Source organism: Pelophylax lessonae (assembly GCF_965119305.1).
Source record: "Pelophylax lessonae genome assembly, chromosome: 5".
Lineage (NCBI taxonomy): Eukaryota > Metazoa > Chordata > Amphibia > Anura > Ranidae > Pelophylax > Pelophylax lessonae.
Window position 1 is genome coordinate 464,883,787 of NC_138772.1, and position 12,923 is coordinate 464,896,709.

The window sequence follows — 12,923 nt, forward strand, 5'->3', positions numbered from 1 at the left end:
AACGATATCCCTCGGGAAATATATGAAGATATATAATTCCACCTTTCAGACTGCTGGAATATTGTAGGAGTGTCTCATAGACCATTGCTGTATAGTCAGGTGGGGTGGGGTTTGTTAAGTGTTTATTGTTAAGTGGCTGTATCCCATTGTTTCTGTGCCTTGGGAGCAAACTATTATGGGATGTATCTGTTTATGTGGATTAACTTTTGGGTTAATAAAATCACTGTCAGCTATTAGTTGCTAGAGGGGAGGGAGATTTCTCCAACAGCCCTTCCTAGGTGCTGTCTACGTGCTCAGTTACTGATTTAATTATTTGTTGAGAAGTTTTAATATACCTGTGTGTCATGTTACGGGATGTACAGTTTGCCCCGCCCTGCGTCATTATGCAAAGAAGGGGGGATTGTCCCCTGAGTGTATATCTCTTTGTACCTGAGTTTTAATAAACAGCTGATGCTTTTGCACCACCTTAAACCAGTGATGGCAAACCTTGGAACCCCAGATGTTTTGGAACTGCATTTACCATGATGATCAACTACACTGCAGAGTGCATAAGCATGATGGTAAATGTAGTTCCAAAACATCTGGGGTGCCAAGGTTCACCATCACTGCCCTAGACTATGTCTTGACAAGTGAATGGGTTAGCTAAGGAATCTTGGATCGTGCTGGTCCTGGGAAAGGGAAGCTTATACGACGGACATACTCCTCTTGAGTATGCAGCCTGGCAGACTAGAAACAAGGGCATACCAGGCCACCTGCCTTTAATATGGGGAAGACAAGGACGTCTTCCCCACAACCCAGTCTGGTGGATTTGGGGGTCTGTGGGAGGGGGGCTTATCATAATCTGGGAGCCCCCCTTTAACCTCCTCCCACTGTATATAAATGGCGTGGGTGGGAGCTCCGTCATTCTGAGTGGACGTACCCGTACATCCCTCAGAATGAGCGCCTGCTCGCGGCCCGATCCCATGAAGGTTGTGATCAAAGGACACAGCCAAGACGAGATTGGGATATGGGCGTTGTGATTGGCCCTCCTGATCACGTGACGGCAGTGTACAATCACAGCCTTCACAATGTAAACAGAGACCCCTTTCTCTGTTACAGTTCTCCCCGCTGAGCTCAGTGCGGGGGGGGAGCAGAGAATCTGCAAGATCTGTGACAGCTTTATGCGTAAGGATGATTTTACACACAGAACTGTCACAGATCCCCACAAACAGTACACCAAGCACCACTGTCACCCCTGTCCCAATAACATCTGTACCAATGCACAAAACATCTGTCAGTCCCCCCCATCACATCTGCACTAGTGTACAAAACATTTGTCAGTCCCCCATCACATGTGTACCAGTGCACAAAACATCTGCAATAGTGCAATAGTGTACCATAGTGAAATTAACATCTGTCAGTATCTGCCAGTGGCCGATCAACATCTGTCAGTGTACCAGTGTCCCACCAAAAAGTAAATAATTCAAAGCGCCTTATGCTCGCGTGTAAAGGTGAACACACACGTTGGTCCTATACGCATACATAAAGAGTGATAGCACCACACATGTGAGGTATCGCCACTAACTTCAGAGCGAGAGCAATAATTCTAGCACCAGACCTTCTGTGTAACTATAAACTAGTAGTAACCAATAAAAGCTAATAAAGCATCGCCTATGGACATTTTCAAATACCGAAGTTTGGCGCCATTTCACAAGCGTGTGCAATTTTAAAACGTGATATGTATGGTATCTATTTACCCGGCGCAACACCATATTTTATATTTTACCAAAAATGTGGGTATTAGGTTTCAATGCACAGAGACAATTTATTGAAATGTAATTATGCATTAGTGTGTAAAATTGCGTTAGAAAAACACAGTGTGACATAAAAATTTGGAAAACCCACCATTTTATTCTCCAGGACCTCTGCTACAAAAATATCTAATCTATCTATATGGGGGTTCTAAGTAATTTTCTAGCAAAAATACAGATTTTTACTGATTTTTACGTGTAAACAAAAAGGGTCAGAAGAAGGTCTGGTCTTAAAGTGGATTATGGCTGAAGGTGCTATTTGGATGTTGCATTTATCTATGTCGCCAGGCTGTAAAAAAAAAAAAGTCTTACACATGTGGTATTGCTATACTCTGGAGGAGTAGCAGACTGTGTTTTGGGATGTAGTCGCAAGTATGCCAATGATGTGTGTGAGAAATAACTTGTTAATATGACATTTTTGTAAAAAAAAAAACAAAACTATAATAATATTTTAATTTTCCAAAGAAATGTGTAAAAAAATGACAACTTCAAAAAACTCGCCATACCTCTTACTAAATACCCTGGGCTGTCTACTTTCCAAAAGAGTTCATTAGGGGGGTATTTGTGCTGTCTTGACATGTTAGGGCCTCAAGAAATGAGATAGGTCGTCAACACATCAGGTGTGATTAATTTTCAGTGATTAGTACCATAGGTTCTAGACTCTATAACTTTCACACAGACCCTTATTTGGGTTATTTTTCCCAAAGAAATGTAGCAGTATAAATTTTAGTCAAAATTTATGAAGAGAAATTGCTTTTTTGCAAAATTTTATAGCAGAAACAAAGGAAAGGGCATTTTTTTTTTCAAAGTTTTCTGTCTTTTTTCATTTGTAGCGCAAAAAAATAAAAACCACAGTGGTGATTAAAAACCACCAAAAGAAAGCTCTATTTGTGTGAAAAAAATTATAAAAATTTAATTTGGGTACAGTGTTGCATGACCGCTTTGTCATTCAAATTGTTAGATCGCTGAAAGCTGAAAATTGGCCTGGAAAGGAAGGGGGTCAAAATGCACAGTATTGAGGTGGTTAACAATAAGGGGTCCACCAGATACCAGCACTCTTCACGTGAATGAGTAATACCCCTACTCATTCACAAAAAAAGTGTACACCATGAAAAAAAAAAACACCAAAATGTTTGAAAAGTCCTAAGTCCCATAATGTAGATCCATCATCAATCACATCATTCAGTGATACAGGTCTACGTCAATGATGATAAATGACAGCTGCCGACCCATCCACAAGAAAACAATCTAATGCCTGACAAAACATGTTCAATCTCGCCGCTTTCATTGTACCAAATGACATAACCCTTGTGATTCTGTTTTGTGGTAAAATAAGGTTAGGGTTAATAATAATAATAATTATCATAATAAAAAATGAATGTGTGGGGTAATTGGGCTGACAGCTGAATAAGCAGGACAGGGATGTAGTTAGAATCGAACTGGTTGCTAGAATGCCGACACGTGCCTGCTCCCTGACAACCAGCATTCCTGAGCTTGAACTGTCACATTTAGCAGTGGTAGGAATAACACTGCTAAATGTTTCACTTCCTACTGCAGCCGAGGTTTCGGTCTGTGGTAAAATGAGGTGTAAAAATGCATTAAAAACAATTAATGCATGGTATTTAGTGAATTGCCGGCTTCTGAGATAATTACAATATGAGTTATTTTATTGCAAGAAACTATGAGGGAATTGACACCCAATAAGTCATATGTAGAATTACAGGTAATTACATTTTATTATAAATTATGCTATACAGAAGTCCAGCAATTTATCTTATTGGTTTGGCATAGGTTCACTCATAAACAGCCATTCATATATACATTGACCTATAACTTTGCTCTTTGTATCCCTGGGTTCATTAAAAAGATTTAAGAATGTTTAATGAGTGATACATTTTGTGAAGTCTGTTTAATGAACAAGCAGACTTGCTCTTTAAAACCTGTGTGTAGCTAAACAGTCACTGGTCTCCCACCTCTGTCATCATTAGCAAGGCTAATAGCAAGATGCTGAAGCCAGAACGACTATCACAAGATCAAGTTACCAATGAAAAAGATGGAAAAGTTTGTTTGAAAAGACGTCTTGACTTTTTTGATAGCGTGAGCTTTTTGGTGGGCAGCATAATAGGCTCTGGAATATTTGTCTCTCCAAAAGCTGTTCTGGAATATTCACAGCTCAACATTGGGGTGGCACTATGCATTTGGGCAGCTTGTGGGGTGTTCTGCATATTGTGCGCTCTTTGTTACGCAGAGCTGGGTTCATCTTTACCATTCACTGGTGGAGAATATTACCATGTCAGGCGAGGATTAGGACCGTTACCAGCTTTTGTCACCATCTGGACTTTAACATTGTTTATAAGGCCATCATCCAATGCTGCCAGAGCCCTGACCTTTGCAGAGTATGTAAGTCGTCCATTTTATGGAGGATGTCCTGCTCCTGATCTTCTCAAGAAATCTTTAGCTATTGCAATTCTCATGGCTTTGGGAGTCATAAATTGTAAGAGTATCAAGTTGGCCACATGGGTTCAAAATATATTCACAATCCTCAAAACGATGGCCTTGGCACTTATCGTTGCCTATGGCTTCAATGAGTTTGCGACAAATCCAGTAGCTTCAAGGCCCTTTCAAGATGCTTTTAACCAAGAAGTTCCAAATGCAGCACAAATTGCAGAGGCCTTTTATCAAGGACTGTTTGCCTATGGGGGATGGGACTACCTAAACTACATGGCAGGTATGTACTGTTTCTGTAATATTTTTTTTGAATATTTGTTATGTAAGAATGGTAGACGTGGGTTGGAACTAGCTGGGTCCAACAATCAATGTTTGGGGCTGTTGGATCATTAGACTTTTTTTTTCTTTTCAGTTCTGCTGGGAAAGTTTGTTAGGGATCCTGGTGCTCTCAGCCCAGCACAAGACATGAATGTACACAGCTAGGAGTTAAAGATTACTAAACCTAGGACCCTGCATTTACTATATCTGGTCTCACGCAGTACAAATAACATGGAAATGCAATTAGTTTAGTAAATATACTGTAAACTGCTAAATACCTTTTCTCATCAGCAGTATATAGCAGTCTTGTGACTTCTATCAGTGTCTGGCTAAAGCATGTAGGATAAGTTTTCATTCTCCTCTGACTGTCCTATGAGGCTGCTAGACACTCTGTCTGGACAGTGCTGATTGGCCCTGTGCTGATCACATGCACCCTCCCAAAAAAAAAAAAAAACTTGCTGTGGCTTTAGTAACACTTTAAGATAAAGGTAGGCTCTCTCTGCTCTCTCTCTCTCTCCTCATTGGCTAAGAGACAGCACTGGGAGTTATGGTCTCCAGTTGATGTAAATCACAGCCACTGAGGAGGGAGCGGGGGATGGGGCAGAGCCACACTCAGACACACACGCTATGGACACACAGAGCGGCTCAGGGAGGAGTCCGCTCGAGGGCCCCCATAGCAAGCATCCTGCTATGGTGGGCACTCATGGGGGGGAGCCAGAATCATCCACAGGGGACCTGAAAAGAGGAGAATTGGGGATGCAGGTAAGTATAATATGTTTGTTATTTAAAAAAAATGTATTTGATCCCCTACAATCACTTTAACTGATTTCTAACTCATCTAATTGACATTGAGTTTTAAAAACTGTTAAAAAATAACGAATTGTAAAAAAAATAATTAAACATTGTAATAAATAATTTTTAAAAACTGTAATATAAAACAATGGTAAAAATGTTAAACATTTGAGAAAAAAAAGTATACATTTTATCCTTTTTCCTTAAAAAAAAATGTAAAAAACAATTAAAAAGGGCTAATTCACACAGGTTCTCTGTTATGTTTTCATCCGCCAATAATGATTTTAGTGTATTTTTAGTGACAATATTGTCTTGATAAATTTTTTTTGGGGGGGGGGGGGCTGCCAGGTAGCCTGTACGGGGCCCTGTGATTTCTAACAGCAGCCCTGAGTACAAGCACCTCCCCCAAAATAACCAAGCACATTTTAGGCACACATTTAACCCTTTGATCGCCCCTGATGTTAACACCTTCCCAGCCAGTGTCATTAGTACAGTGACAGTGCATATTATTTAGCACTGATCACTATATTAGTGTCACTGGTCCCCACAAAAGTATCAAAAAAAGTGTTACTTAGTGTCCGATTTGTCCGCTGTTTTATTTCACATTGTTTTTGGATATGTTTTATAGCAGGAAGTAAAAAATATTGTTTTGTCAAGCCATTTTTTGTTTATAGCGCAAAAAAAAATAAAAACCACAGAGGTGATCAAATACCACCAAAAGAAAGCTCTATTTGTGGGGAAAAAGTACATCAATTTAATTTGGGTACTGTCAGATAAATTAATGCAGTGCCGTATCACAAAAAATGGCCTGGTCATGAAGGGGGGTAAACCTTCCGGAACTGAAGTGGTTAATCACCACTGATCTTTTTTTTCTTTGCTATATATAAAGGAAAACATTTTGAAATAAAATGTTTTTCTTAGTTTTTGTTATAAAATTTTACAAATAAATAATCTTTCTTCATACATTTGAGCCAAAATGTAATGTGCTAGATTTCTTTGGTGAAAAAAAACAAAAAAACAAAAAACAAATCTGTGTATAATATTTAGTCTGTGTGAAAGCTATAGAGTCTACAAACGATGGTATATGTGTTTGAAAATTAATCAGTCCTTCTGACAAAAATAGCAGGACAGTACATATACTCCCAAAATCACCCCATTTTGAAAAGTAGAAAGTCTAGAATATTTAGTAGAAATTAAATAAAATGTTTTTTGTTGTTGTCAAGTTGTTTCTCACACACAGCATACAGTAGATATACTTTCAGTTACACCCCAAAACACATTCTGCTTCTCCTCCCAAGTAAAGGGATACTACATGACTTTTTCACAGCCTAGCTACATAGAGATGCCCAAAATCCAAGAAGCACCTTTTCATATTCAAGGAGCATAAATTATGTGTCTAATTTCCTAACTACAGTACATATCATATTTCTTGAGTTCCTAAAGTGCCAGAACAGGAGAAACCCACAAAATGACCACAATTGGGAAAGCAAACACCCCAAGATATTTTTTGAAAAGCATAGAGTCTTTGAAAAACATCATTATTTGGCACAAGATTTTGGAAAATGCAGGAAAGAAAATTAAAATGTAATTTTTACAAAGTTGTCAATTAATACATTTCTAACACGCAGCACAGGCATTACACCCCAAAACACATTCTGCTACGCTTCCCAAATAAGGCTATACCACTTATATGAGATTTTTTCACAGCCTAGACCCATAAAGGGGCCCAAAATCCATAGAGCACCTTTAGACGTTTTAAAGACATAAATAACACATCTAATTTCCTGACTACCTATTACGTTTTTTGGAGGCCCTGGAGCACCAGAACAGTGCAAACACCAAATGACCACATTATGTAAAGCAAACGCCCCAAGGTATTTTCCAAGAGGCACGATAAGTCTTTTGAGCATTTCATTTTTTGCCACAATTTTTTGTAAAATGCAGAAAGAAAATTAAAATTAATTGTTTATTTATTTATTTTACACAAATTTGTCACTTTGATAAGATATTTCTCACACACAGTAAGGGCATACTTAGAATTACACCCCAAAACACATTCCGCTACTCCTCTCGAGTATAGTGATACCACATACATGAGTATGTACCGGATATTGTATTTTGTACAATGTACTACTATGGTCACCTCTGTACTTGTGGTCAGGGAATATAGCTAGGTTTAGCTTCACTCATAGTGATACTGTACTGCTCAGGGGGGGATAAAGTTTAATAAAATCTCTGTGAAAATGTACTCACAATGTCAATGTAAAGTGGAACAGCGCTGCAAGATGTCCTTGTCAGCAGAGCGATGTCGGGATGGCCTCAGTGGCTAAGCCTCGGGGGGATGCAGTCAGTGGATGCTGGCACTTCCTGGAACTGCGGGGCACTCACACGGCTGGTCCTGACGTCACTCCTAGGGGATGCGTTTACAGAGCATTCGCTTCTTCTTCAATGGCTGCATCCCCCCTAGGCTTAACCGCTGAGGCCATCCTGACATCGCTCTGCTGACAGGGACATCTTGCAGCGCTGTTCCAATGCCCGCTTTTTGGCTTGACATTGAGTACATTTGCACAGAGATTTTATTAAACTTCATGTGCTGCACTTAGTATGGAGCTTGTGTTTCCTTCCCAGCTACCCACAAGTTTCTTCTCGCTTGCACACTGAGCTGCCATCTTAAAGGAGCCTGCATATGGACTTATGTTTTATTTATGGATTGTTTTATTAATTAAATTATTTATAAACAATATGATCAGTACCAGTGGGGCTAAACCATATCCCTTTGCACCTTTACCCCCTGTATGGATCAGTATATTTCCGCTGTAGGCCTATTGATTCACAATACCTTTTCTTTACTAGTAATATTTTGCTTTCTGTGCAAACCAAAAAGATAAATGTAGCAAGACAAAAGAGAAAAAGTTTGATCAATTTTGGCTTTAACTCAAGGTATTGTTGATAAAGAGTGTAGATTTTATTCTGTGATTTGTCCTATTAATATAACATAATTGCATGTGTATTTCCTGAGTAATGATGAGTGAATGAGACTGGGTTCGATTTGTGGGCCATTCATCAAACCCATAGTAAATTATAGAAACTGTGAATTTGTGTAGCTAGGTTGGCAAACAGTTACAAATGTTTTCACTGTTTGGAAGCTTTGCTACTTACCTGTGACGTTAGAGTCGGTTCACACTGGGGCGACACGACTCTGTACTACTTCGGGGGCGACTTGTGTATTCCCATGCACCACAACTTCGGAGCGACTTGCATGGACTTCACATAATGGAAGTCTATGCAAGTCGCTCCGAGGTCGCCCCTACAGGACCCTTTTTCTAAGTCGTAGCGACTTGTGTCGCTCCTATTAGAACGGGTCCTGTAGCGGTCAATGGACCGCGAGGGAGCGTGACTTGTCAGGCTGACAAGTCGCGCTAGTGTGGACCGGCTCGAACAATCTTTGGCTATGGAGTGTTTTCAAAATAGTGGCCAGTCGTTTTGAGTGAGCTGATATGTATGCAAAACTATATGCAGCCAGTGAGTGAGCTTGAGGAAATCCCATCCATTTCTCAGGGAAAGAGGAACCTAAGCTGTTGTGGATTGTGGGAAGGACAGAGCCTGCTGAGAGGAACTATGACTTGCGAGGAATGTAGTTCACAGGGAGCCTGCAGTTGTACTATTGATTGGTCTTGGAACTGCAGACCTCAGCATTACAAGGGCTCTTGTGAAAGAAAAAGGAAGGACTATCTTGGGCTAGGGGTAGTCACTGAGAAGACATGGTGGAAGACACACATGGTGTAAGAGGCTGCTTTCAAGTCAGTTAGCTGCAGTGTTGGAGTAGCAGATATCCCCAGACTTTACTTCCTCTTTAATTACACAGGTTCTGTGGCTGATTAACGGCTTCCATACAGAGCAGTTAAACCCCCTTCCTGTCCAGACCAATTTTCAGCTTTCAGCACTCTCACACTTTGAATGACAATTGCTCAGTCATGCTACACTGTAACCAAACAACATTTTTATCATTTTTTTCACACAAATAGAGCTTTCTTTTGGTGGTATTTGATCACAACTGGGAGGTTTTTTTTTCGTGATATAAGCAAAAAAAGAGCAAAAATTTGGAAAAACAAACGCTTTTTTTTAGTTTCTATTATAAAATTTTGCAAAAAATTAATTTTTCTTCATACATTTGGGCCAAAATTTATAATGCTACATATCTCTGGTAACATTAACCCAAATTAGTGTATATTATTTAGTCTGTGTGAAAGTTATTGAGTCTAGAAGCTATAGTACCAATTACTGAAAATTGATCACACCAGATGTACTGATGGCCTATCTCCTTTCTTGAGGCCCTGAAATGTCAGGACAGTACAAATACCCCCCAAATGACCAATTTTTGTAAAGTAGACAGTCCAATGTATTTAGTAAGAGGCATGGTGAATTTTTTGAAGTTATAATTTTTTCCCACAATTCTTGGGAAAATGAAGAAAACATTTTTTTTCTTTTTTTTTCCCAAAACGTTGTCAATTTATAAGCTATTTCTAATACATAGCATGTACACAGCAAAAATGACACCCCAAAATTAATTCTTCTACTCCTTCTGAGTATGGTGATACCACATGTGTGAGACCTTTACACAGCCTGGCCACAAAAAGAGACTCCACGTCCAAGTAGCACCATAAGGCATTTTAGGAGCATAAATACACATAAAACTTTCTTACTACCTATCACACTTTTCAAGGCCCTAGAGCACCAATACAATGGAAAAGTCCACAAAATGACCCCATTTTGGAAAGCAAACACTCCAACGTATATTCTATGAGGCATTATGGGTCCTTTGAACATGTCATTTTTTTCCACAAGTTTTTGGAAAATGTGGGAAAAAAATAAAAACTTTTTTTTTTTTACACAAAGTTGTCAATGTATAGGATATTCCTAACACATAGCATGTACATAGCAAAAATGACACCCCAAAATACATTCTGCCACTCCTCCTGAGTATGGCAATACCACATGTGTGAGACTTTTTCACCGCCTAGCCATATAGAGGGGCCTAACATACAAGGAGAACCATCATGCATCCTAGCCACTTGCCTAGGCCTATTTTTGACATTTGGTGTTTACAAGCTAAAATCAGTTGTTTTTGCAAGAAAACTACTTAGAACCCCAAAACATTATATATTTTTTTTTAGCAGAGACCCTAGAGAATAAAATGGAGATTATTGCAATATTTTTTATCACACCGTATTTGTGCAGCGGTCTTCCAAACGCAATTTTTTTGGAAAAAATTAACTTTTTTGAATTAAAAAATAAGAAACCAGTAAAGTTAGCCCAATTGTTTTCCATAATGTGAAAGATAATGTTACGCCGAGTAAAAAGATACCCAACATGTCATGCTTCAAAATTGCGCACACTCACAGAATGGTGACAAACTTTGGTACTTAAAAATCCCCATAGGCAACACTTTAAAAATGTCTACAGGTTGCTATCTTAGAGTTACAGAGGAGGTCTAGGGCTCAAGTTATTGCTCTTGCTCTAACGATCGCGATGATACCTCACATGTGTAGTTTGAACACTGTTTACATATGTGGGCGGGGTTTCCATATGCGTTCGCTTCTGCGCGCGAGCTCACGGGGACAGGGCGCGTTAATTTTTTTTTTTTTTTTTTTACTATTTATTTTATTTATTATTTTTTATTTTTACACTGTTTTTTAAAAAAAAAAAATTGATCATTTTTATTTCTATTACAAGAAATGTAAACATTACTTGTAATAGAAAAAGGCACGACAGGACCTCTTTTTTGTGAGATCTGGGGTCAAAAAGTCCTCAGATCTCACAAGTACACTAAAAGATAGAAAAAATAAAAAAAAAAAAATAAAAAAAAATTTAATAAAATGAAAAAAAAAAAAGGGACCTTTAAACTGGTTGCTAGGCAACGACGTTTGCCGTAGCTCCGGTCCTATAAGACCATAGAGTCGAGTGAGGGCAAGCTTGCCCTCACTCGACATCCTGTCTGTGAGGATCCGGGACCGGATAGGACCCGAATGCGGCGGGAGGGGGGGGCACCTCTTCCGCCACCCCGGAAGGGTGATCCCGCGGCGAATCCGCCGCTGGGACCACCCTTATCGGAAAGCCAACCATCCACCGTTTAAAAAAATACCAGGGTTATGGCAGCTATCTGCCATAACACCGGTATTTAGGTTTAAACGGAGGACTTATATAAACCTTTTTGGACTTAGACATGGTGGCTGTATGAAGGGTGACAGTACTCGGGTACTTTGCTGGGCAGGTGACAGGTACTCTGGTACTGATGAGCAAGTGGCAGGTACTCGAGTACTCCGATAGGCAGGTGACAGGTACTCGGGTACTCTTATGGGCAGGTGACAGGCAGGTGATAGGTACTGATGAGTAGTACTGATACTGACAGGTGATACTGATACTGTACTGATGGGTACGGATGATCAGTACTGATACTGATAGGTGATAGGTACTGATGAGTACTGATGAGTAGTGATGGGTACTGATGAGCAGGTGGCAAGTACTCAGGTACTTCAGGTGTGAGGTACTCTGATGAGCAGGTGGAAGGTACTCGGGTACTCTGATGGGTAGGTGACAGATAGTCGGGTACTCTGTTGGGTAAGTGACAGGTACTCGGGTACTCCGATGACGGGTACTCGGGTACTCCGATGACGGGTACTCGGGTACTCCGGTGACAGGTACTCAAAGTACCCGAGTACCTGTCATCAGAGTACCCGAGTACCTGTCATCAGAGTACCCAAGTACCCTTCATCAAAGTACCCGAGTACCCGTCATCAGAGTACCTGAATACCCGTCATCAGAGTACCCGAATACCTATCATCAGAGTACCCGAATACCCGTCATCAGAGTACCCGAATACCCATCATCAGAGTACCCGAATACCCATCATCAGAGTACTCGAGTACCCGTCATCAGAGTACCCGAATACCTGTCACCAGCCCATCAGAGTACCCGAGTACCTTTCTGTATCCCATCAGAGTACCCAAGTACCTGTCACCTACCCATCAGAGTACCCGAGTACCTGTCACCTACCCATCAGAGTACCCAAGTACCTGTCATCAGAGTACCTGATGGGCCTGTGACAGGTACTCGGGTACTTTGATGGGCTAGTGACAGGTACTCGGGTACTTTGATGGGCTAGTGACAGGTGCTTTGATGGGCTAGTGACAGGTGCTCTTTATTGGGGGGGGGCAATCAGTGTGTTTGGGGTGCACTGTACTTGGTAACTAGCTGTTACCACAATCTCCTCCTCACACAGGATCAGTGTGTAAGGAGGAAAACACAGTGACAGCTAGTTACCGTGTTCTCTGTTGACATTTGTGACCAGCTGTGATTGGCTCTTTACCTAGATCGGGGATGGGCTCTGTCCGAGGGACGAGCCTCGTCCCCGATTGGCGCGCTGCGCGCCCCCGGGGGGCGTGCATTGAGAAGGGAACTAGCGGCTCGTGCTGGAGCCGCTCATGTGATCGGCTGTGATTGACACAGTCGATCACGTGGTAAACAGCCAATTTCATTGGCTGTTTACCGTGATCGGGGTTGGGCTCAGTCCAAGGG

The 12,923-nt window shown here is 40.7% G+C and overlaps 1 protein-coding gene across 1 annotated transcript in view; it reads left to right on the forward strand.

Annotated features, from left to right (window-relative positions):
* Positions 1–3,773: 3,773 nt before the first annotated feature.
* LOC309556880 (solute carrier family 7 member 13-like) overlaps positions 3,774–12,923 on the forward strand; it is a gene marked incomplete at its 3' end in the record, with an annotated part of 38,428 nt that continues 29,278 nt past the window's right edge. Inside the window, exon 1 of the mRNA XM_082259413.1 lies at positions 3,774–4,518. Within this exon, the coding sequence (XP_082115539.1) occupies positions 3,795–4,518 (724 nt within the window). The 5' untranslated portion in view covers positions 3,774–3,794. The remainder of the gene's footprint in view (positions 4,519–12,923) is intronic.